Source organism: Taudactylus pleione, unplaced genomic scaffold, assembly GCF_031769625.1.
Source record: "Taudactylus pleione unplaced genomic scaffold, aTauple2 ptg000395l, whole genome shotgun sequence".
Taxonomy (NCBI): domain Eukaryota; kingdom Metazoa; phylum Chordata; class Amphibia; order Anura; family Myobatrachidae; genus Taudactylus; species Taudactylus pleione.
Window position 1 is genome coordinate 4,657,301 of NW_028284796.1, and position 23,670 is coordinate 4,680,970.

Genomic DNA, 23,670 nt, shown 5'->3' on the forward strand with positions numbered 1-23,670 from the left:
GGGTCATATTTAGTTTTTTTTCCTTTTCAAATTAGGAGTAATTACTTCACCCTTGAATACTAATGGAACATTTACCAATGGAGAAAGAGAAAATAGATGTTAGTTAAGGCTAGGATGAGCACATGAGACAAAAATCAACTGTAATTTGTGAGTGAATGGGGCAAATGAACAGGTTGTAGAGTGGGAGGAGAAGAACAGTGTAGATACTTCCAATTCATTTGTGGGATCATATATGCGCCAGAGGGGAAAGCATTGAGCAGGTTACTGTTCAGGGAAGAGCATATCATTTCATGTTGGATCTGTCAGTCTTGTCCTTAAAATAGTAAGCAAGACCTTCGTCAATGACAGTCGTCATGGTTGATGGTTGACATTAACAGTAGAACTGTTTAAGAATAGAATATTTTCTTTTACACTATGTATTTGTTACATTTGTGAGTAGTGTCAGACAGAAAGTAAATTTTTAGGGTTAAAATCCATCACCCCACATGTGTATATTTATATTAGTTCTCCATGTCCTGCTGCTACTGATCACTATCAGCCCTGTACAGTGACCTGCATTGTTTTCGTAGCATTGTACTCCAGGATATTACTGTCTGATCCAATCACTTGCTCATTTTTGGCATTATTGCTTTTCTGATGGCAGGGCAGAAACCATCAAACATAATACATCACTGAAAGTGTTGAGGATAATGAAATCTAGAAGTGTGTAACTTTTATTAATAAATAATCACTTCTGTGGTTTCTTGCTCATTTAATTATTCTTGTTATGTTCGCATATTGCAATATTGTATCAATTCCCCAAGTTTGTTAAAGGCACAAAATAAAATTAGGCAATTTTAAATGCTGGTGAATTTGGGTGTTCTATGCTCTTCTGACGCACATATGACTATTGTGATTTTCAGGAACACTGCAGCAAATTATTGTTTTATATACCCATAGGGATCATCAATCCCAATGGGAAAGTGCTCGGTCGGTGTGAACACTAGTTTGTAATATATACCCAATTAAGGAATAAATGATAAATGACATAATGTGTATGATGACCATTTTAGCATTTTGCCGATAAAACGCTTAAAAGACATCCACAAAACGCATTCTTTTGATTATCTGATTGATCCGCCAAGAATGAAAAACATCGGCCTCAGTTTCCCGATATCGAGCAGTGTGTGCGCATTTTCCATAATCTGCTCATATTTCCTATGTTCTCCTGTCACTATGTCATCCTCCTTCTGGGCGTACTTATTTACAGTGGCGTATCTATAATGGATGCAGTGTGTGCGGTGCACACGGGCCCCTGGGTCAAGGGGGGCCCGGCACCGCACACCTTGCACCCATATTATTTTAAACTCGCCTCTCCGTGATCCCGCGACGGGTGTCAGCACTGCTCAGAACACCGGAAAATGGCCGCCGCGTCCACTTTTCCGGCGTTCTGCGCATGCGCAGTAGACTCCGGGCACACTCTAGTGCCCGGAGTCTACTAATGCTCCGGTGGCTGGCCAGCTGCATCAGTCGACTGCCAGTCACCGGGGAGAGAGGAGGGGGCCCCGCACGGGGAGTGCATACGGGCCCCCTCCTCTCTTAAGACGCCCCTGCTTATGCATACATACATATAAGTGTGGCGTGGTGGAAAATCGCTAGCTTCTAATAAAAAATTGCATATACAGTAGTATAGCACAGATTTTGGGGCTGGTAATTTGCTGAAAAATCGCCTGTATCTCATCCCGAACAAAAAAATTTGACAGTGTGTAGCTAGCGTAAGAATCGAATTCGGAGAAAAAAAAACATAAAGTGTTTTATTCCATATAAGCCACTTTCATGTTTCGTTTACTGTACATGTCTGTATGTCAATCATAGTCTCCAGCTTTGTGAAACTCCCCTTCAGGTGGCAACTGAGGGATGGGAGAGGGGGGGCAAGGGGCACGGCACTATTCATTTCTTCATCATAGCTCTGCTGCTGCTGCAAAATGCTGCAGATTTGTGATACTTTGCAGCAGTCGGCAGGACTACGGTGATATTTCCCTGTAGTGGTGGGTCGTTTACTTTCTTCAACATATACCAGAAATATTGGGTTAGTAGGCAAGTAATCCAATTAAACATTTTCAGTGGGAAAGCCCTATCCAGACAGCTAGTTTACTGTGTATTCTGTTCTTAGTTATTTAGGGGGAGATGTATTATAGTGGCACGGATCATGCCGCTATAGCTCTTCCTGCTTCACGTCTTTATCGAGGCGAAGCAGGAAGCAGTACCGACGAGATGTATTATCATCTTACCTGCCGGAGTGGGGGAGTGAAAACTTCCCTCTCCGGCGATCCCTGCCAGACCACAAAGTGCATTAGCCTAGTGCTGATGTGCTGTGTCTCACCTCCCAGCCAGCTCCAGTGGGCATGCACAAGATGTCACAAGATCTCCCGTGCACATCCCGGAGCCCAGCAGCTGCCGCAGCCAGGGACAGTGCTATCACTGCTGTGCTGGGGCAATGACAGATGCAGCTTTCAAAATTGATAGCTGCAGCTGTCAGAGTGGTCAGTGCCACTGACCGTTCATACACTGGATGGCACATCGGCACGCTATCTTGTAGATAGCAGTTCCGATAATCACAGGGGCACATTGCACAGCTGTCATTCAATACACAACCCCACATCAATACATAGGGAGAAGAGGTATATAACATAACGTGCGCTGATACCACTATACCCCATAACACCCCTTCATACATCTCCTCCTTAGTCCCTAAAACTGTGTTTACTTGCTTACACTCCTAAAAGATCCAGGGAACTTCCAAGTTTTTGGGAGTCCCATGAACTCAAGAAAATGTAGGGCACCATTCCGCATTTTGCCCACATTCTAGTGAAATGGACTGGAGAGGGGGTAGAATTATGCAAATCTCAGAGAAGCGCATCATCTTGGCCTCGTCCAATATACACAGACCTGATCCTGTCTTCTCAGTGATCAGCTGCATCTCCCCTCTATGAATATTTTGTTAGCAGAGTTGGTGTTTGGGGAGAATAACCTATTCACTAAAGGCTGCTCGACTCTGTCTTTGTCCCATAACCTATTGACAGAGTAGCCTAGATATGTGGAGTGCAATGGAATGATGCTATATATATTTATTATCAAGATATTTTGCCAACCAGGATGAAATACACTTGGCCAATGTATATACATGATGTCAGATGTGTTTACACAGTTGCTTGGTGCTGGTGGGCTTTAGTTCACATGTGGCACAGCTTAACTAGGTATAACAACAAGTAGAGTAAGACAGGAATATAACAGCAGTGTAGAAGCATACAGGAGACAATGGGTACTGCTGGGCATTGTAATGCGCCAGGCATCTGGGTGGTAATAGTTCTGATGGGTGTTAGCACTATGCCCCCTCACTTTTGCAGTGGTGGGATAGTGTACTTGCAGCAGCTTTGCAGGCTCTGCACACAGCAAACAGCTGAAGGGTCTCAAGGTTGTATCTGTCCATGAGGAACGCCAAGGAGAAACAATGTGCCAAGATGCTGTGCATTCACAGAAGCACATGTCAGAGGTTGGACATCTTGCTGAACGCTAGCAGGTCCTAGAGACCCCCGGCTCAGTTACCTGACTGCAGTATGGATGAAGGCAGCGCCAGAACGCTCCTTAACCAACAGTTTTCACTGTTGGCAAATTAAATGTACATAAAGAATATTCATACTGTAATTAAATATGAAAAATTCTTTTTTTAAGAACACCCCCTTATAAGGCATTCACCAGAATATTATTAATAGGCTGAGTTTAAGGCTAAATGAACAGAACAATATATATTCCAAAAAGGGTATCGTTTGTTCATAGCAACAAGGTTGTAATTCAAAGTTACACTGAACATGTTTAATAAGGCATTGTCAATGCTCTAACCAGCCATTCCAAAGACTGTTGTTGGTCTTGAATGAATTAGAGCACTGTTTATATACTTTGGTAGTGTGTCTAAGCTTTGTAAAAACATAAATCCTCAAATCCATATTGCATAGACTGATATTTAGTCATTTCATCATTCCAAGAACAGTTAAAATAAAAAAAAATAAAAAACAACCTGCAAGCTACCTAGTGAGACGATGGTTCTCTACAGCAATGCAGAACAGTAACAGGAACTCACATGACCAGATTGCCCTCTAACGCACAGTACTCCATCTAAATTATTAACATGTGAATTTGGATGAAATAAATTCACCTGCAATTAACGGCAATCTCCAGCGTTTGACAGGAATGGAATGTTACAGTTTGTCTGCATGGTTTTACTATCAGACAGCAGAGATGTGACTGCAGTTTGTGTTCTTCATATTACTGGATGAGCTGATGCATGCTGTAAATAGATTTTACTAATAATATTCAGTGTTGAAGGTCACAGAAAATCCTTTGTCACTATGAATTGTGGGCACTATGTCAAATTGCAAGCTGAGGGTTATTGGAAAAAAAACAGATTAAATAAATTCTTATTCATGCTGAAATGTTATTTACAATTAGTGGGAATAATGGGTTATATCCTAAGTAATCCACAGTATTTAAATGTGTATTCCAATAAAAGATAATTAAATTCAACTAATTAAGTTAAAATTTCATGGAGTCCCTTTTCCTAATAAAGCGTAGTGGCTGTGCTTTGGTAGGAAATCACCTGCTGCTATGGTTTTGCTCTAGCACACTCATAAACTGTGGATTGCTCTGTAGCTTATTACTTAGCAACCGCTTGAACACCTGATTGCACACTATAAAAAGAAGGAGGCTGCTCTCACTTTGTACTCTGTTACATAATTTGTTTTTATCCCCATACAATGGGCCTGATTCAGAGCCACTCGTAAGTGGCCGCTCGTTCGTTCAGAGCGATGTTTGCCCAACTGCGCATGCGTATGGATCGTAATACGCATGCGCGAACCAGTCAGTGCGACCGAAAATCGTTTGTTCGCTAAATAGCGAATGCCTGCTAATTTGAGTGACAGGAGGAGGCGTATGTGGGTGGTAACAGGGGAAGGTGCTTGAAGACGGGGAGTGGAGATCCGAACGCAGGCGTGCTTAAAGGTCAAAACGGGCGTTTTATGGGTGTGCATAATTAAAACAGCAGCGTCATTGACCACGTCACTGGGTTGTTTTATAGCCAGAACTGCTCGCAAGATTGTGGTAGCAAAAACCAACCACAAGAAGCAGTTCATACGCTGGGCGATGTACTAGATTAACCTAATAAATAGCGGACATGACGTAGGATGCGAGCGGCCAGGGGGCGTATTTTTCAAAATTACGTTCCCATGTTTTTTATTCACTCGTTCAGACCTAGAGGCGTGAACAGACCGCAAAGAGCGAACGGTTCATTTGAATAGCCACCCCTATTTTCTGGACGAGCGAGCGCTAATTGCGTCCGGCTCTGAATCAGGCCCAATTACCCATACCTTACTTTCTAGTTATTGAAATGGCCAAAGAGGCACACTTAACATTTCTTACCAAAGTAATGTACGTTATTTTTTTCTGTAATCCCATACAGACACATAGGCAATATTTCAGTTACCAATTATCATACAGTACAGCTTGTTTGAATACACACTGCAAAACGCTGCATTATATAATAATATACATTATGAGGGCTAACAAAATTCATGTGCTTACGGTACATAAATTCAAGGCACAGTATCGGCTAGAAACATTTGTTCATGGAAACGTTTTTAAACATTGTTCCTGGGAAAAAAAAGTTATATAAGTTAATATTTATTTAAACGAAAAATGTAATATTCAAAATTAGAGAACATGTTATAATAATGTTATGATGGGAATTGCAATGCCTCAAAGCCCATCTATTCACAACTGTGTATGATGTACTTAGAGCACACTTACCGAAACTGCCAGAATGTCATGAATGGTGCTAAATGCTTCATTGTACAGCATGCATGCAGTCATGCAATTCATGGTGCCATTCCCCACGCACCCACAGCCTGGGCCTCCACCTCCGGCATCTCCTTGGGGCCCAGGTAAAAAGTTGACAAGTACGGCTTCAAAGTAAAACTGTGCGTGGACCCCCGTGTTTTGATTTTGGCACAACCACCCTCCAGTGTTTTGGTTCTTTTCTGTTTTGGTTTTGGATTTCTTTCAAATTGATTTAAAAAAAACACCTAAAATCATGTAATTTGGGCCTGTTCACATGAAATCCAAAACCAGAGACTCAGTTTCTAAATCCGAGGTCGGAATTTACAGCAGACCCAAGCCAGGACTCGGTTTTACTTGGAACCAGAAAAGTGATTCAAGCCGGGTCTCGATTCAATTCAGAACCCCAAAGATCGGGTGTGTTCGGTTTTCAGGAAAACTGAACCGCAGATCTCTACTTCAAAGTCTCTAAAAATTAGCTGCTATGTTTTATCTATACATACATGTTGGATAATTTGGAGAAAAGAAAGGTTGAGCAATTGTGATTCAGTGGATGAGTTGTGTCTGTACTTAAGTGACAGTTGTGTTATGACATGGTTCTGCCTCACATATCTTCATAGGGGTTGATGAAGAAGCCAACCATCATCATCAAAAAAAAATCACAAACAAACAAGGCCTAATTTCTAAGGGACATGGGTTACTTGCTTCTCCACATCATTACTGTACTGAACTCACATGTGAACCCCCCAAACCCACCTCTCTGCATGGGTCTCCCACGTGGACTTAGCCAATGAGCGGCTCCTCCATGTGGGTCCCAGCCAATGAGCGGCCGCTAATGTTAGCCGCCGCTGATTGGCCGGCGGCCCACTACTGAAGTCTGCTAGTTCCCACGAGCAGACAGTAGCGCAATGTAACAGCATGCAGTAACATGCTGTTACATTGTATCCGGACCCCTCTTGGATTTCTGTGGAGAACATCGTGGGACACAAAGGTGAGTATTGGATCTTTTTTTTCAGGTAATTCCAATAGGATACTTTACGTTGACAAGTGGACACGAACATCTGGAAACAGGTGAGTATGTATGTGTATGCATGTATGTAATAAAGCTTTATTTTACAGGTGTGCTGTGTGTTTTTTTAACCATTTCTTTACAGGTGAAGTACAGGTACCAGTGGGCCCTTAATGCCCCGCATGCTGGTACTTGTGGTTTTCCAGGTACCAGCAGCATGCAGGGGAGGCTTGTTGGGACCTGTAGTTCCACTGTAAAGACAATGATGATACATCTATTTTTTACACTTCACCTAACACAATCAACCCACCACCCTGGGGTGGCGGGGATAGCCCCGGGCTATCAGCCTAGGCCAGGGGTGCCCTGGAGAGGGTGACCCCTTTATTGGGGGGGTCACCAACTCCCCAGAGATCCCTGGCCTGGGCTGACTAACAGTCAGGGCTGATGCTGCGGCTGGGGGGCCAGGTGAAAAGGCACCCCTGGCTGTGGCATCAGCCCCCTATTAGAAAGGGTCCAGGGCTGGTTTTAAATATACGGTGTAACTCACATCATTTTTTTCGCAGTATATTTAAAACCAGCTCTGTCCCTGCAGCCTTGTGTTGGTTCTTACATTACAGGGGATCCCTACACAGTTTTTTCCCTGTAATGTTAAGAATCTGGACAGGCTGGCAAGCCTGGGGCTGATTAGTGTTTTGGTGGGGGGGACCTCACGTCATTTTAAAAAAAACATTTTTCTAATTTTTACAAGGTTTAAAACACGAGCAGCAAGCACATATCTCACTGATATGTGCTGGCTGCTAGCTCGGGAGAGGTTTGCAGAAAGAAAACACTGCAATCTCGGGTGACTAATCTCATGCAAAACGAGTTACTCGGGAGAGATATCTCGTTCTGCTTCACCATCGGCAAACTCGTTTATCCTCAAATCGCCTGTTGGTAGATTTGGTAAAAGAAAAGGGATTAAATCACCCGAATTTGTGCGAATTCCTGCGAGATAAATCACTTTGAAAATCGGGACCATCTTGAATCTTAGTAAATTTACCCCTGAGGGTCAAACAAGTTGTGAAGTTGTTTGTGTTCAGTCTGGATCTATGTTCCCACATGCCTACAGTTGCCTACAGCAGGAGTTCCCAACCACGGTCCTCAAGACACACTAACAGTCCAGGTTTTAAGGATAGCCATACTTGAGCACAGGCAACTTAATTAGTACCTGAGATATTTTGATTAAACATTAACAGACCAAAGCATCCTCTGAAACCCTACACCACACACATTATAGACTGTAATGTCTCTAAATGAATGTCACGAATTACTTAAAAACGTATATATGACACACACACATTACAGACAGTTACAGTGGAGTTTGTTAGCTGAACCTATCTTCATCATCATCAGAGTCCAGCCTAACATTCACTAGGAACCAGCAACATCACATCATCTAGTGCCATATTTAACATTTCCCCAAGACTAGTAGTTTGATTGCTATCACTTCCTGATGTAATCCACTGTGTAGCCTTATTATCTTAATTTACAGGGGATGTCCATTATGACAAAGACATTGAAGCTGGATACAAAACTAAAAGTGTATGTCACCAGTTAGTGATAGCAAGGATTGTACAGCTATATGGTAATAGTTTGCTCTGAATCAGAATCTTAAAAACAGATACTTTATATATATAAGGATTAGGGATGAGCGGGTTCGGTTCCCTGAGAACCGAACCCACCCGAACTTCGGGGATCCGGGGCGATCCGAGCCCAAGCTCGGATCTCCCTGTCTGCCCCGGATCCCTCTCCCGAGGCAAAACCTCGAGATCTGCTGTCGGATCTCGAGGTTTTGCCTCGAGCGGCCATTTAAAAAAAAATGCCTTTGCCTTTAATGGGCAAAGTGCTGATTGGCTGACAGAGCCGTCTGTCACGGCTCTCAGCCAATCAGCATTATGGTGCTCATTTGCATGTAGCACGGACTCGTGAGATCCGTGCTACATGCATCTGTGTGATTGACAGTGACACAGAGCACAGATGGGTCAGTGAGACCCGTCTGTGCTGCTGTGTATTTCAATGACACAGATGCACGCACGGACCAGGAGATCCGTGCTACTTGCATCTGTGTCATTGACACAGAGCACTAACGGGTCCGTGAGACCCGTCTGTGCTGCTGTGGTAAATAAAAAAAAACAAACCTGTGTAAAAAGAGAAAAAAATGGCGTCCTCCCCCCCAAAAAAAGAGCAACCAGCCCCGGGCATTAGTGACCCAGTGCTGGGTGTGCTTAAATACAGGGGACAAACGACATAGGGGTCCCCTGTACTTAAACACAACCAGCACCGGGCTAGTCAGAACCAGAGCTGGTTGCCAAAATACGGGGGACAAACGACGTAGGGGTCCCCCGTATTCTGCGCAACCAGCTCTGGGCTCTGATCCGGTCCTGGTTCTGGAAATACAGGGGAAAAAAATGAGTAGGGTTCCCCTGTATGTTCCAGAACCAGCACTGGACTTTTTCTAGCGGGGGGCTGATGCCACAGCCAGGGGAGCCCTTTCACCGGGCCCCCCAGCCGCAGCATCAGCCCTGACCGCTAGTCAGCCCAGGCCGGGGATCCCTGGAGAGCTGGGGACCCCCCCAATAAAGGGGTCACCCTCTCCAGGGCACCCCAGGCCCAGGCTGATAGCCCGGGGCTATCCCCGCCACCCCTGGTGGCGGTGGGTGGCGGGTTGATTGTGTGGTGTGGTGTAAATAAAGAATATCAAACATTGTCTTTACAAGTAGAACTGCAAGTCCCAGCAAGCCTGCCCCGCATGCTGGTACTTGGAGAACCACAAGTACCAGCATGCAGGGCATTAAGGGCCCACTAGTACCTGTAGTTCACCTGTAAAAAAATGTTTAAAAAAAACACAGGACACACACACCGTGACAGTATAAGTTTATTAAACATACATACACACACACACATGTACACATACTCACCTATGTAACCTGTAGCATCGGTCCACTTGTCCGGTAAAGTATCCCTAGGGGACCTGTGAAAAAAAACATACTCACCATCTCCTATGCGAGGTTCTGTCCTCTTCGTTCCAAAGTAGGCATCCCCGGACTTGGCAAAAAAAAAAAACGAAAACGCGATCCACGAACTTAGTACCGTTCTATAGAACGGTACTTCCCGAATGAGAGCTTAGCGGCGGGGTATCACCATGGAAACCCCGCTGCTAAGCGTTCATTGGCTGAGAGAGGCCATCTCCCGTCTCTCTCAGCCAATGAACGGCTCCCTCCATTGTAGTCAATGCTGGGAGCCGCAAGGTTATTAAAGTTTACCCTGCGGTTCCCACCATTGACTACAATGGAGGGAGCCGTTCATTGGCTGAGAGACGGGAGATGACCTCTCTCAGCCAATGAACGCTTAGCAGCGGGGTTTCCATGGTGATACCCCGCCGCTAAGCTCTCATTCGGGAAGTACCGTTCTATAGAACGGTACTAAGTTCGTGGATCGCGTTTTCGTTTTTTTTTTTTGCCAAGTCCGGGGATGCCTACTTTGGAACGAAGAGGACAGAACCTCGCATAGGAGATGGTGAGTATGTTTTTTTTCACAGGTCCCCTAGGGATACTTTACCGGACAAGTGGACCGATGCTACAGGTTACATAGGTGAGTATGTGTACATGTGTGTGTGTGTATGTATGTTTAATAAACTTATACTGTCACGGTGTGTGTGTCCTGTGTTTTTTTAAACATTTTTTTTACAGGTGAACTACAGGTACTAGTGGGCCCTTAATGCCCTGCATGCTGGTACTTGTGGTTCTCCAAGTACCAGCATGCGGGGCAGGCTAGCTGGGACTTGCAGTTCTACTTGTAAAGACAATGTTTGATATTCTTTATTTACACCACACCACACAATCAACCCGCCACCCACCGCCACCAGGGGTGGCGGGGATAGCCCCGGGCTATCAGCCTGGGCCTGGGGTGCCCTGGAGAGGGTGACCCCTTTATTGGGGGGGTCCCCAGCTCTCCAGGGATCCCCGGCCTGGGCTGACTAGCGGTCAGGGTTGATGCTGCGGCTGGGGGGCCCGGTGAAAGGGCTCCCCTGGCTGTGGCATCAGCCCCCCGCTAGAAAAAGTCCAGTGCTGGTTCTGGAACATACAGGGGAACCCTACTCATTTTTTGTCCCCTATATTTCCAGAACCAGGACCGGATCAGAGCCCAGAGCTGGTTGCGCAGAATACAGGGGACCCCTACGTCGTTTGTCCCCCGTATTTTGGCAACCAGCGCTGGTTCTGACTAGCCCGGTGCTGGTTGTGCTTAAGTACAGGGGACCCCTACGTCGTTTGTCCCCTGTATTTAAGCACACCCAGCACTGGGTTACTAATGCCCGGGGCTGGTTGCTCTTTTTTGGGGGGGTGCACGCCATTTTTTTCTTTTTTTACACAGGTTTTTTTTTTTTTTTTTACCACAGCAGCACAGACGGGTCTCACGGACCTGTCATTGCTCTGTGCCAATCACACAGATGCATGTAGCACGGATCTCCCGGGTTCGTGCTACATGCAAATGGGCACCATAACGCTGATTGGCTTCCTGTCTGCCACTGCAGTGCCACTCCTAGATGGGCCACATGTTTGTGCCGCCCCCTTGTGTCGCTTAGCATAGTCATCCAGCTTCCTCGGTACAACCTTTTGGCCTAAAAACAATATTGTGAGGTGTGAGGTGTTCAGAATAGAGTGGAAATGAGTGGAAATTAATGTTATTGGGGTTATTAATAGCGTAGGAACAAAAAAAGGCCCATTTATGTGATTTTAGCGGGTTTTTTTTATTTTTTAAGAAAAAATCCAGATCCAAAACACAAAACCCAGAACCCAAAACACGGAAGGGTGGTTTTGGCAAAACCAATCCAGATCCAAAACACGAAGAAAGATCCAGATCCAAAACCAAAACACAAAACACGAAAAGTGTCCGGTGCACACCCCTAATAAGGATGCAGGTGGACAGCACTCACCGTTACGCCAGCGGCTCGATATTTTGCCTGGTGCCCAAGTTAAGGACAGCACTCAGGTCTCACCAAATAATACAAGCAGGTAACAAAAATGTTCCAACATTTTAATGTAGTGATCTCTAGACTATAGTGAGTGCAGTTTCTTTGTATGTTATCCCTGATGACAATGTGAAACTTATACATGGGAATATTGGTACATCTTTGTTGTCTGCTCATATAATAATAATAATAATAATAATAATAATAATAATAATAATAAAAATAATAAAACACTTTCCTACCTTAATAGCTTTCATGTGGAGGAGCACTGTGCAGCTGATAGTGTGGGTCCCTGTACAGAGTGGCTAGCATGGTGTTTCTCTGTGTAGTGGACTGGTGTTTAGTGACAGGAGTACAGTATCTCTTTGTAATGGAGGTCACGGTGCAATGTGGCTAACAGTGGGAGTCATTATGCAGAGTAATTATCACATTTGGTTACTGTTTAATGGATAGCTGTTAAGTGGGGTCTATGGCTGGATTGTATTCCCCTATAGGAAATGGGAAAGAAATAATTTTTTTTTTTGCAAATTTATGTCTATTTATGCTACAGTGCGCCAGGTGCATATTATAGTAAATAGAGAAAATGTATTAATGTGCTGATTTATTTATCGACATCCAACAGATATTCTGTGACACAGGATATGGCTTATTCATTTAGTATCTGGTCTGAGCACAGGTAGGTAGATAGTGTGTCTTGACCACCACATTATTTAGCATGACTGCAAAGGTTTTCTTTCTTCAGAAAGGGCTTATGGGGTACATTGTCACAATAATGGCCAAAACCCATGTAGGCATATACAGTTTCCCGACTGTCATATCCCGGCAAGGGTAAAATGCCAGGCGTCTAGATGTAGACGCCCGCATTTCCCCGACGCCGGGAGACCGGCGCCCGGCATCCCGATCATAGTGATGCCGGGTGCCGCGACCGGACAGCCGCGGGGGGGGAGGGTTAGGTTTAGGGCTCCCGGGGGGGACTTAGGGTTAGGCACCCCCCCAGGAGGGTTAGGGTTAGGCTAGGGGGAGGGAGGGTTAGGGTTAGGCACCCCCGGGGGGGAGTTAGGGTTAGGCACCACCCACTGGGGGACTTAGGTTTAGGCAGCGGGGAAGGGGGTGGTTAGGGTTAGGCACTTAGAGGGAGGATTAGGGTTAGGCACTTGGGGTGGAAGTTAGGGTTAGGCACCCCTAAGGAGGGTTAGGGTTAGGGGGGTTAGGTTAGGTTAGTAGATACTCACCTATCCACGATCGGGATTTCCAGCGCTATCGGGCTTCCGCTGCTCGGAACTCTGCTCATGTCGGGCTGCCGCTGACGGGAATCGAACCGATTACCTGCAATCAGACTTAAAAACACTTCTTCAAACACAGTGTCCCCAATAGTCAGAGCTACAGCATGATGCTGGTTATTATTAGTATTCTATATTCCTGTGTTGGCAGTTTTCCTATGAATTCTGTTTTTATGACTATGAAATGAGCAGAAAGACCTAGCCTGTTGCCCCAGTTGAATTTAGTCCTGATTGGTTAGCTCAATGCAGTCTATCCCCTCTCCCAGTTTGGACTGCTTATAGCACCCACTAGGATTGGTGTAAGTGCTTATTTTATGACAGGGGTGGAAATGGCTTTGGGTCTATATAAGGAGTGCATGTGATTGTTTTTGTGTAACAACTCTTGTATTACATCATTTACTTATATATTCTGCACATTTTTGAGTTAACAGATGGATAGCATCTCAGTGCATTCATACAAACTAAAGGTACCAACTTTTACAGTGGACATGATACAATCTATACGTGCCAAGGATAACACAAAATTTAATATATTTCTGTCTCAGAACCATGTGCTTGTATTCAAATTCAAATACAGATTGAGGATCAGTAATCCCAAATTGATTTACTTGTGCCATGCCAGATAGTAATTTTTAAAACCATTTACTTAACTGTATTCTAGTTGTTAATTAGATTAAGATGGCTAAAGATAAGCTGATGTATTTTTAGAGAACTTCTGCTTCATCTATAATATTAAGGATTCCTGTATTTTTAGAGAACCTGCTCATCTATATTAAGGATTCCCTCTGCCTTCTTTTATTTAATGGGTTTTTTCTTTTTTTGTTTTGCTTTCCTTTGTACTCTTGTAATAAACTAATTCAATTCAATTTAAATATTTGAGTTACTTATATTAAAGCCGGTGTCACTCTGAGAATCTGTTGTTATTATTATTATTATCTTTTATTTATATGGCGCCACAAGTGTTCCGCAGCTCCTTACAAGGTACATAACCAAAAAGTGACTTACAGTAAAATACAATACAATGAAGGACAAGAACATGGATAATATATATTGGTACATTAGTGACCATAACACCCAATTAAGCAACAATGCATAACCACCAAGTGTTAGGTGTCCTAGTGGTGAGTAAGAAGTAGATGAAAATAAAGTAAGGAGAAGCACAAGAGGGTAGAGGGCCCTGCTCGCAAGAGCTTACATTCTCAAAGGGAGGGGCAGAAGACGGGCATGATATAGATGGGGTGGACCAGGAGGAGGGAGCATGTAGTAGCAAGTTAGGATGTTAAACCCAAACATTATTTTGAAGACAAAATAGGGCATCCAAAATCCTTACAGCCCAGGTTAGAGTCTGACAGGTGGCATCGCTAATAGAGATCAAGCTTATTAAGCCGTTTCTGTCATATACAAAGCATTTAGAAAAAGCTTGAAGATTCATTTCTTGTAGAAAGAAATATTCAGATTCATGAGGTAAGTGGAGGAATAGAAAGTAAATTGGATTAAAAAGTTGGGTAAAGTCACAAAGTCTTTTCACGCATTAATGAGAATCACAGATTTAACAGATGTGGGTTTTCTAAACATGCATGAGGTATGTGATAATGGATTGACACAAATACCTAAAGCTATGTGCAGATTTTTTTATTATGCTGGAAATGGAGCATTAAAATGTTTAACGATCTTAACAAATGAAAACACATTTTTATACATTTGTGAAAGTTCTCATAGAACCTGAATGATAAAGGCATTTGCAACCTATTTTATGGGGGGATTTCAATTAGCTGCTGTAACATTTTTGTTTATTGCGGCTTCAATTAACGCACCTATCGTGCTGTAATTTCACTTAGTGCGACTATGCACGCTCCCGCTTAATGTTCAAGCCAAGTGTAAAAAGTGGTCACACGTGTGTGTTAACATTTTCATTTACTTTTGTATAAATTACGTTTTGGGGCCATTCATCATATAGGTAATGTAGGAGATATCACAGATATCTCCTGCTTACATTACACAATCGATCTGTCCTAGCTGTCCCCAGACACTAGTATAGGAACCTACTGAAAATTCATCAAGCTCTGAAATACAATATTGTCGGAGCTTGACTTCAGATGGTGTTAGAGGTGGTGATAGGATACTATGGGCTAACGCCATCTTCAGATGGTATTAGAGGCTGGGGTGAAGCTTTGTAAATCCATCAGTTTAGCAGCACCCATAGAATCCTATGGGATTCTGCTTTGCGGTCAGGAATGGATGGAGTGCAGCAGAAGTCCCTCCTTCTTTAATCCCGGGGATACTTAATATTTGTAGGAAACCCCCAAAAAGCATGTTTTTGGGGGATTTCTAGCCAATTTACTTTAATAAATACAGATGTGTCCTCATACACTATTGTTGCAGTCACGCCAAACAGCCCCTCTCAGTGTGCCAGGTCCCACACGACTCTACTACTGTAGCTCCGAGCGTCTCATTTGCGCCTGCAACTTAGACTCACCAGGAAGTTGCACTGATGAATTTGATATACAACACTTGTATATCTGTGTGAGACTGAGTCTGAATCTGTATACAAAGGGCTACAATTTAGCAGCTGTGGCTTTTTTCCACACTAAATTTGTGGAGCTTTGTTTACAGACTCAGTTGCACACAGATATGCTAGTGTTGCATTGCAACTAAGTCGCATTTCGAGGCGAAAAAGATGCTCGGCGCAAGCAGATTCGCACCAATATACTCTTTGGGACATGCAGAAGATGGGTCCTCATACGTCTAGCCTGAATACACCATATTGCGTGAGATGTCTAGTGTGATTTTTTTTTTTAAAGTTGCAGGAGGATTTGTAAAAACCAACATTTTAATTGTCTGAGAGTGGAAAGTTGCTTTAATTTAAAGATTACCAATCTAAAACATAAATTCAACACAACATCTCCATAGCTACAAGAACTGTAATTCTGATTTCTACATTTTCAGTAGCTTTACTAGCCCATGTATTAGCATGTAATCGGTAAAGATCATGTTCCTAGACCACTTTTATACCTGTCCTTAGCATGTTACTAATGTGACTTAAGCCATTTAGAAATGATTAATCCATGAATGCATCTAATGTTTTTAGAACCATCAGAGGAAATGAAGGTCAGAAGTCACAGTACAGAACCTTTACCAAAGTTGGAAAACAAAGAGCGACCTGGTCACCATTCATCACCATCCTCCAGAGAATCGATTAAGTCTCAGGAATGGGATGGAACATCGGGCACAATGCATGTTTCCAGTAGACTTGGAAGATCATCAGTGAGCCCAACCATGCTGGCAGGAAACAATGGCTCAGGTAAGAAATACAGACTACATGGTCATCTGTAGGATTATTTCTCAGGGAGGACAGACCTACATATAATTCTCTTTACATATGCCAATGACTAAAATTATAGCTCTTTTTTTTACTACAGTCTGTGGGTAAATGTATTCAGATATTAGGCCTTGTCTGTCTATTTATGGATTATTTAAAATTATTTTATAAGGTGGAGTAAACCATTAAATTCTCATTCAGCATAGTGTTACTTTGCTCACATGAGTGGAACCTTTTGCACAATGAAAGGTGATGCATCTTATACCACTTTCAGACAGCAAGTGGGCGATTCAAATGTTTTTTAAGTCGTGCTAATTAATGAGCGGCCAGTTTTGCTATTCAGTTGTTCTGGGCGCTCATTAATTATCGCCCTCTTAGCCCCCTGTGAGACCAGGTTTAGCTGTGTAAAACGGCTAAACCCGTCTAAAATTCTGGTTACGGCGCGCTAACTGCGGTTAGCGTGCCCTAATCAGTGTTTTTCTCACACATTTCTGCTCGCACCTTCCTGAGTGCGTGCAGAAATGCCGGCGCCGGCGGCTATCGCGCCCAGACAGAGCAACAATTGAAAAACATTTGAATCGCCCCCCAAATGGCAAAAAACCCGGCTTTTACCTGGCATTTGGATGCCAGGTTTTTTGCCATTTTCTGTCTGATACTCCTTTCACATTGAAAATTAAATTAGTGGGTGATTCACTCTTACACGGTAATTTGCTAAACAACCCAGGATTTTTCCCTGTGTGAAAGGGTCATCCCGGGACTAAATTCCCGGGTCTCCGACCCTGCAAAAAACCAGGGTCGGAGGCTCGGGAATTTAATCCTGGGATGACTAAATTCATCACTTGTTCTCTTCAGAACTGAATATGCGGCGGGACTAGGTAATAACCATAGTATCATCTAAGTACTGTATTACTGGGCTAGCAATGAAAAGCTCAGCTTTTTGATGGTTAGTACTGTAAGTGTCAGTAATGCTTCACCACCATAGCTGGCTTTGGTGGTACTGTTATTAACAGAAATAGAAGTTGACACTGGAGAAAATCTGACGTCTCCATGGTCTGCATTTTAGTACATATGGAGAAGCGAAAATAACCCGTTTTTTCAGCAAAAACGCAGAAAAAAGGGATTGTCACTGCTTCACACATTGCCCCTAACTGCTTTCTCTTTTCAGTCTGGAAATTTGATTAGTACAATATATGATTAGTGATGGGATTAGTGTAGTGTGCCCTAGGAATGGCATTTGTAATCCACAGGTATCAATAGACCATCACCCATTAAAATGTAATTCTCTATTGTAATTCAATTTGCACCCACATTATATGGTATCATTAACATCTTCAGCAAACCAATAAACCCTTAGAGTATATGGAAACTCCCAATCGATATTTATTGGGGAAAACTTAGTAAGAACCAAATTAGATTTAAGTAGAACCCCACACACTTCACATTAACACATCTTCCATATCTGTAGGGATTAATAAACCTCATATGATGACTGCATTTATAATTTAAATGCTTGCAATACAGCAACTTAAACTTCAAATAAAAGTGGCAGAAAACAAAACCAACTGTGAAAAACAATGTAAATTTACCATTTAATGTGAACTCAAATTACTTTTTGTAGAAATGTAAAAGGGTCTGGGCCACATTTAACTGAAATACTGAAAAGGTGCAGAGATTTGCCAATTATAGTTTCAGTGAGAGCCCTCTGTATACCACAGAGATGATATTGTGTCATATACTCTCTACACTAGCATGCCAACATGCCCAGCTAAACGCCTGCATTACATCAACACACCCTTGTCATCAGAAATATATTTGTCACAGTAAATCCAGACCATTACACTATATACCCTGCTACAGTATTTACATTAATGCACTAACACAGACCATGGACCAGACCACTAAAGCTTCACATTGCACCAAGATCAATATGTGGTAATGTCTGTTTATACTAAGGTTTTGCTTATTACACCAATTCCTCCACCGCTACTCTCCACATTAAACACCATCATTAACTTCAGAGATGCTGTATTGTATTACAGTAATAGATGGACATTTTATCTGGACTCCACCTGTACAGTGATTTTCTGACTGATTGTATATTTCTGCCGTCCTCAGTTATGATGGAGAGGTCGATAGCCAACGATAGACTTTGGAGGAGGGGGACTTGATAAATAGGCAAAATAGAATGACCCCAAAATCTATTATTTGCTCTGGGCCTTTCTCATGCAGTTCTTGTACAGTTCTCACTACATTATTTGTCTGCCTGTTCATCCACGGACACTGTTGTAATATATTTGTACTATTTACTACTGAACATGTTTGAACTTAAGTTTTCACTATACAAGCAGAAAGATGCTCACCCTAAGCTTATTATTATACACAAAAAAGTTTGTACTCAAGTATTTGCAATAAACACTATAAAATGCAGCAAGCACCTTACCTAGGGCATGTCTTCCATTGTGAAGGTTATAGTTACATAGTTGCTTCACCATGGGCATGACTACCATAGGTGCAAGGGGTGCAGCTGCTATAGGGCTCCAGAGCTGGGATCAGTATGATTTACTGCCGGCCGCATGGCCTAACCCTAACCTTCCCGGGGGGGTGCCTAACCCCAATTCCCCCCTGGGAGCCCCTAACCTAACCCTCCCCCCCCCCGCGGCTGTCTGCGCCCGGCACACGGCTTACCTTCAATCGGTAAACCGGGTGTTGGGCTCCCGGCGTAGGTCTAATGACAGGCGTCAGGATTTTGACGCCTGTCATTAGTTCCTTGCCGGCATTAGACAGTCGGGAAGCCGGCGGTCGGGGTTTCGTCTGTCGGCTTCCCGACTGCTTCCCCCAGAGCTGAGCTGGGGGCCCATCTTCCTTGTCAAAGTTACATGTGTTATATACATTTTTCACCATTGGGTGGTACATAAGGACCCTTACAAACTTTTGGGCCTTCAAATACCTTGTTACGTCCCTGTGCATCACTAAATTTGAATAATCCTGGACTGCTCCCACCTCACACTGGGCGGCAAGATACCAACTGAGGTACTCCTACTATAATCTGCCGGTGATTTTCACACATTTGCCATACTGTACTGTTAATAAGTAAGGTATTGAAAATGTATTAAGTACGTGAACCCTTATTACAACACTACTAATCACAATTTACAATACTGTATATATAGAAGCAGTCATTCTCATTCTCATATTGATATAACCTATTGGTAAAGCCTGTTTGGTTACAATAGCTGTCAGCGGAATGTGAAATAGACGTTAGATGTCCTTACCCAGGGTGATGAGTTTATTTGGTAACAGCGGTTTACACAGGGTAAAGAGCAGTGACTGCGGTAGTAGCAGCAATGGCGGTAGGTAACGGTACCAGCAGCTAGTCTTTACAGAGGAGCTAATTACTGCACATCTGTACAGTACTGCAGCACTCTACATAGTGGCCCACTAGCATTGTGGTGATGTCATCCCACCGGCGTGTCACTGCATGGGAGGAGACAGAGCAGGAGTGCACTCCTCTCCAACAAATAATACACTATGTAGACAAAAGTGATTGGACACTGACCACAAATAGATCAACAAGATTTTATTGATGTCATACTTTGTAGGTCCACGACGAGCAGTGATTATTGCAGACACCCTTCTTTGCAAACTGTCAAGGTCCTGGACATCAGCAGGCGGTATGTTTTTTCCATTCCACCTTAAGTACTGTGACCAACTGTAACACTGAAGAAGGTCGAGTCAGCCTAGAACACACCCGTCTCTCCAATTCATCCCAAAGGTTTTCAATGGGGTTAAGATCTGAACTACGAGCTGGCCAGTCCATCCGGGTTACCAAATTTTCTGTATACCAGTCCAGCGTCGCCCTGGAAACATGACAGATGGCATTGTCATCCTGATAAAAGATTTCATTGTTTCCGTAGAACTGCAAGTGCATGGGCCTCCCTACGAAGTGTTCTTGTCGAAACCGCCATATTAGTGGCCATTTGGAAGTCATGTGCAATGGTATAAATGGTATTAATTTCGCTTGCGTGGGGATGTCCAATCACTTTTGTCTACATAGTGTACTTGCCAACTTTCAAGAGGATCCCTCCGTGAGATCTTGGGAAGTGATAGAGTTGGGGGCGTAACCCCTGGAAGCACGTCATCCCAGCCCTTGCTGTGAAATATAATGATTTTCAGACAGTGAGGGTCAAGGATATGTTGATACAATTAACCAGGAATTTTGTCATCAAGCCACTGAAAAATGGATGGCATCTGGGAGCATTATCTATTCTCCCAAAGTGCAGGAGAAGTCCCCAAAATTCAGTAGCTTTCCAGACATTCTGGGAGAGTAGGTACAGTAGGTATGGTTCAGTCTTGTCATCTGTAAACATGTGGCAAACCCATATATTACATTCTATCCCTCGCTCACTCATGTTATTATTATTATTATCCTTTATTTATATGGCGCCACAAGGGTTCCGCAGCGCCTTACAATGTACATAAACAAATGAGCACACAAGAAAACAGTTATTAACAGTACAATCAATGCAGGACAGATACATGATTAATACATTGCTGCATAACACTTAGATAAGCAGCATGGTGTCGGCAACCAAGGGTTGGGTACTGTTGTATGTTAAAGTATAATCAAGTGAAGGAGAAGCACATGAGGGAAGAGGGCCCTGCTCGTGAGAGCTTACATTCAAAGGGGTGACATACAGGGGTGACACAGATGGGCTGGATACAAGGTTGACCGTAATATAACATTTATGGAACGGTTAGTTTAAACTTAAGAGGAAAGGACAATGAGTTGATCCAAATTTCACCAAGCCTCAAGGTGTCCACACTGATTCTACCCCTCCCCAAACAGTAAAGGGTCAGCAAGCAGATAAACAAATGGTCAGAGGACAACCCACAAACACATGTTATGCGTATTATACATATTACCAACCTCACATAGCCTTGTACAATAAATATACATACAATAAATATACAACATTACTAGGGGGGGCGGGTGAATGGGGGCACATGTTTTGGGGAAATGCCTGGCAATCTATGGACTGGAGGGGGCAATTTTCAGTTTACATAGTTCTGTCTCAGCCACAAATTAAGCAAATCTAAAAAATCAGACATCAAAGATGCATCTTGAGAAATATTGTACAATTATGTTACAAAAGCAGGAAAGTATTATTTTTCTTCTAACTGCATAGTACAGTATATTGAAGCGGGAAACAAAATCATATCATTAGATGCTTTTCATATATATTAATTCTGCTTGCAGGTCTGGAGATAAAGGTGATGGGGCTTTGGACAACTGGTACCCCCTATAATTCATGTTAATTTAAAATAAAATACAAATAATTTCTAAATAAAAATAAACCCAGCACAATCTCCAGTATAAGGTGCAATTATAAGAATATGAAAATTGTGGAACCTAAGTTGTGTGTTATTGGCAATTGCACTGAGTGTCTGATCCTGTCTGTTTAAATGTTAATACAACAATATTATATTAGGTTAGAAATAGAAGTACAAATTGTATGTGGTTCAAATATATTATACAACATATTGAATGTAGTAATATATAAAGCTGTGTGGATGGTAATTGCTTGCTGCTTTTATGCAGACTTTTGTACAATTGTAACTGTTATTATAATTTCTTGTTTGATGGTTTATTTTGCAGAAATGAAAATAAGCTGCAAATTAGGTCGATCTGCTTCCACTTCAGGTGTGCCTCCTCCTTCAGTTACTCCCCTCAGGCAAGCCAATGAGCAACAACAGAGCCAGGTACCACCGTTACCCAGTAGTGAATGACGTCATGTGGTTCAACATGCCAAATACGTTCCACTTCTCTGTCTGTCATCTGTTGCCGTCAGCTCTGTGTGTTTGTCCTCGTATGGTCCACTATGTGTCTGCCATTAGTCAACAAAGTCACCCGGAGCTCTATTCACGGAGGAGCTTTGTGTTTCTCGTACTTAATATTCTATGTTGACCCAGATTTTACTCATCCTGTGATTTTATTGTAACATTTTGCTATTTGTACTTTATTTGACTTTTTTACACTTTGTGAACATTTTTTACTGTCAAAACGATTTACCAGAGTTTGATAAATTTCACAACCTTGTTTCTGTGTAGAGATGAACGTCTTGTCTACTGCAATGAATGCATTGTCAATGATTTGTACATACATTTTAACATTCTCCCTTCTGTATTGTAATATATGTGACAGTTTTTGCATTTACAGTACTTTGGTCTTGGTGCATGTTTGTAATACACTCTGAAATGTCACTGTCTATACAAAATACTTGCACAGCCATCGTTGTCATCAACATCTGGCAGCTACACAATATTCTGCCCTGTGGCATTAATAAATAGATAATTAAAGATAACATATTGTGTATTATGTATATTGTACAGCAGCCATTACCTCTTTTATTTGCCAGAGCTCTGTCAATTGACCGGGATTGCAGAACTCCTGGCAATTAGAGGCATATACTGAGCCCATTCTATTGCCAAAATCAATAAAGATGACATGTAAGTGTTTGTGCATGAATATCCATACCTATATTATCATCTTGAAAAAGAATACAAATAAAGGCAGCATCAAAATACTTTATCACACTTGTGTTGTGCTGATATCTTTTCCTTTCAGTGCATGATTTTGTGTATCACTGTTGTGTTACTTTACCAAACTAACTATGAAAGTTAGTAGCTGGTAAAATGTAATCATTAAATGTGTTATTTTGTCTTCCACTTTCAACATGTTTAACATATCAGTGTGCCCATGGCCAGAGCTTTTTAAAGTTCTCTATGTTATGAGAGGCTAGGTATGAATAGTACCTAAATACTACAAATAAAATATAATAGTGAAACAGTCAGCGGCGTATCTGAAGGATCCTGGGCCCCTATGTCACATCAGGACGCATAGACGTATTTGCGTGGCTTACCTAGTAGATATTGGAGAATCTCTAGTTCTCCGGATTTATAAAGCTGAAAAGCCCATGCTGGGACTTCTCCAGACCCAAAGACAGGAAGCAGCCATGTAGCTCTAATAGAATATTGGGTAACAGTTGGGTCCTCATGTCATAAGTAAAGGATGAGATCTGATATTTTCCGGCTTAGAGCTAGTACAAAAATGAAGTCCATTTGCTACAGTAAGTGGACAGGTGTGGGCACCACTCTGCAAAACAAGCATTCCCCTTTACAATGCATCTTG

At 42.7% G+C, this 23,670-nt stretch overlaps 1 protein-coding gene across 2 annotated transcripts in view; it reads left to right on the forward strand.

Annotated features, from left to right (window-relative positions):
* The window catches only part of NYAP2 (neuronal tyrosine-phosphorylated phosphoinositide-3-kinase adaptor 2), a 234,027-nt gene extending 210,980 nt beyond the window's left edge, over window positions 1-23,047 (forward strand). The window contains exons 4-6 of one of the 2 annotated variants that reach the window (XM_088446263.1): window positions 16,251-16,463; window positions 20,081-20,152; window positions 22,138-23,047. In XM_088446263.1, the coding sequence (XP_088302389.1) occupies window positions 16,251-16,463; window positions 20,081-20,152; window positions 22,138-22,268 (416 nt within the window). In that variant the 3' untranslated portion in view covers window positions 22,269-23,047. The remainder of the gene's footprint in view (window positions 1-16,250; window positions 16,464-20,080; window positions 20,153-22,137) is intronic. The other variant, XM_088446262.1, reaches the window with a different exon arrangement.
* The last annotated feature ends 623 nt before the right edge of the window (window positions 23,048-23,670 follow it).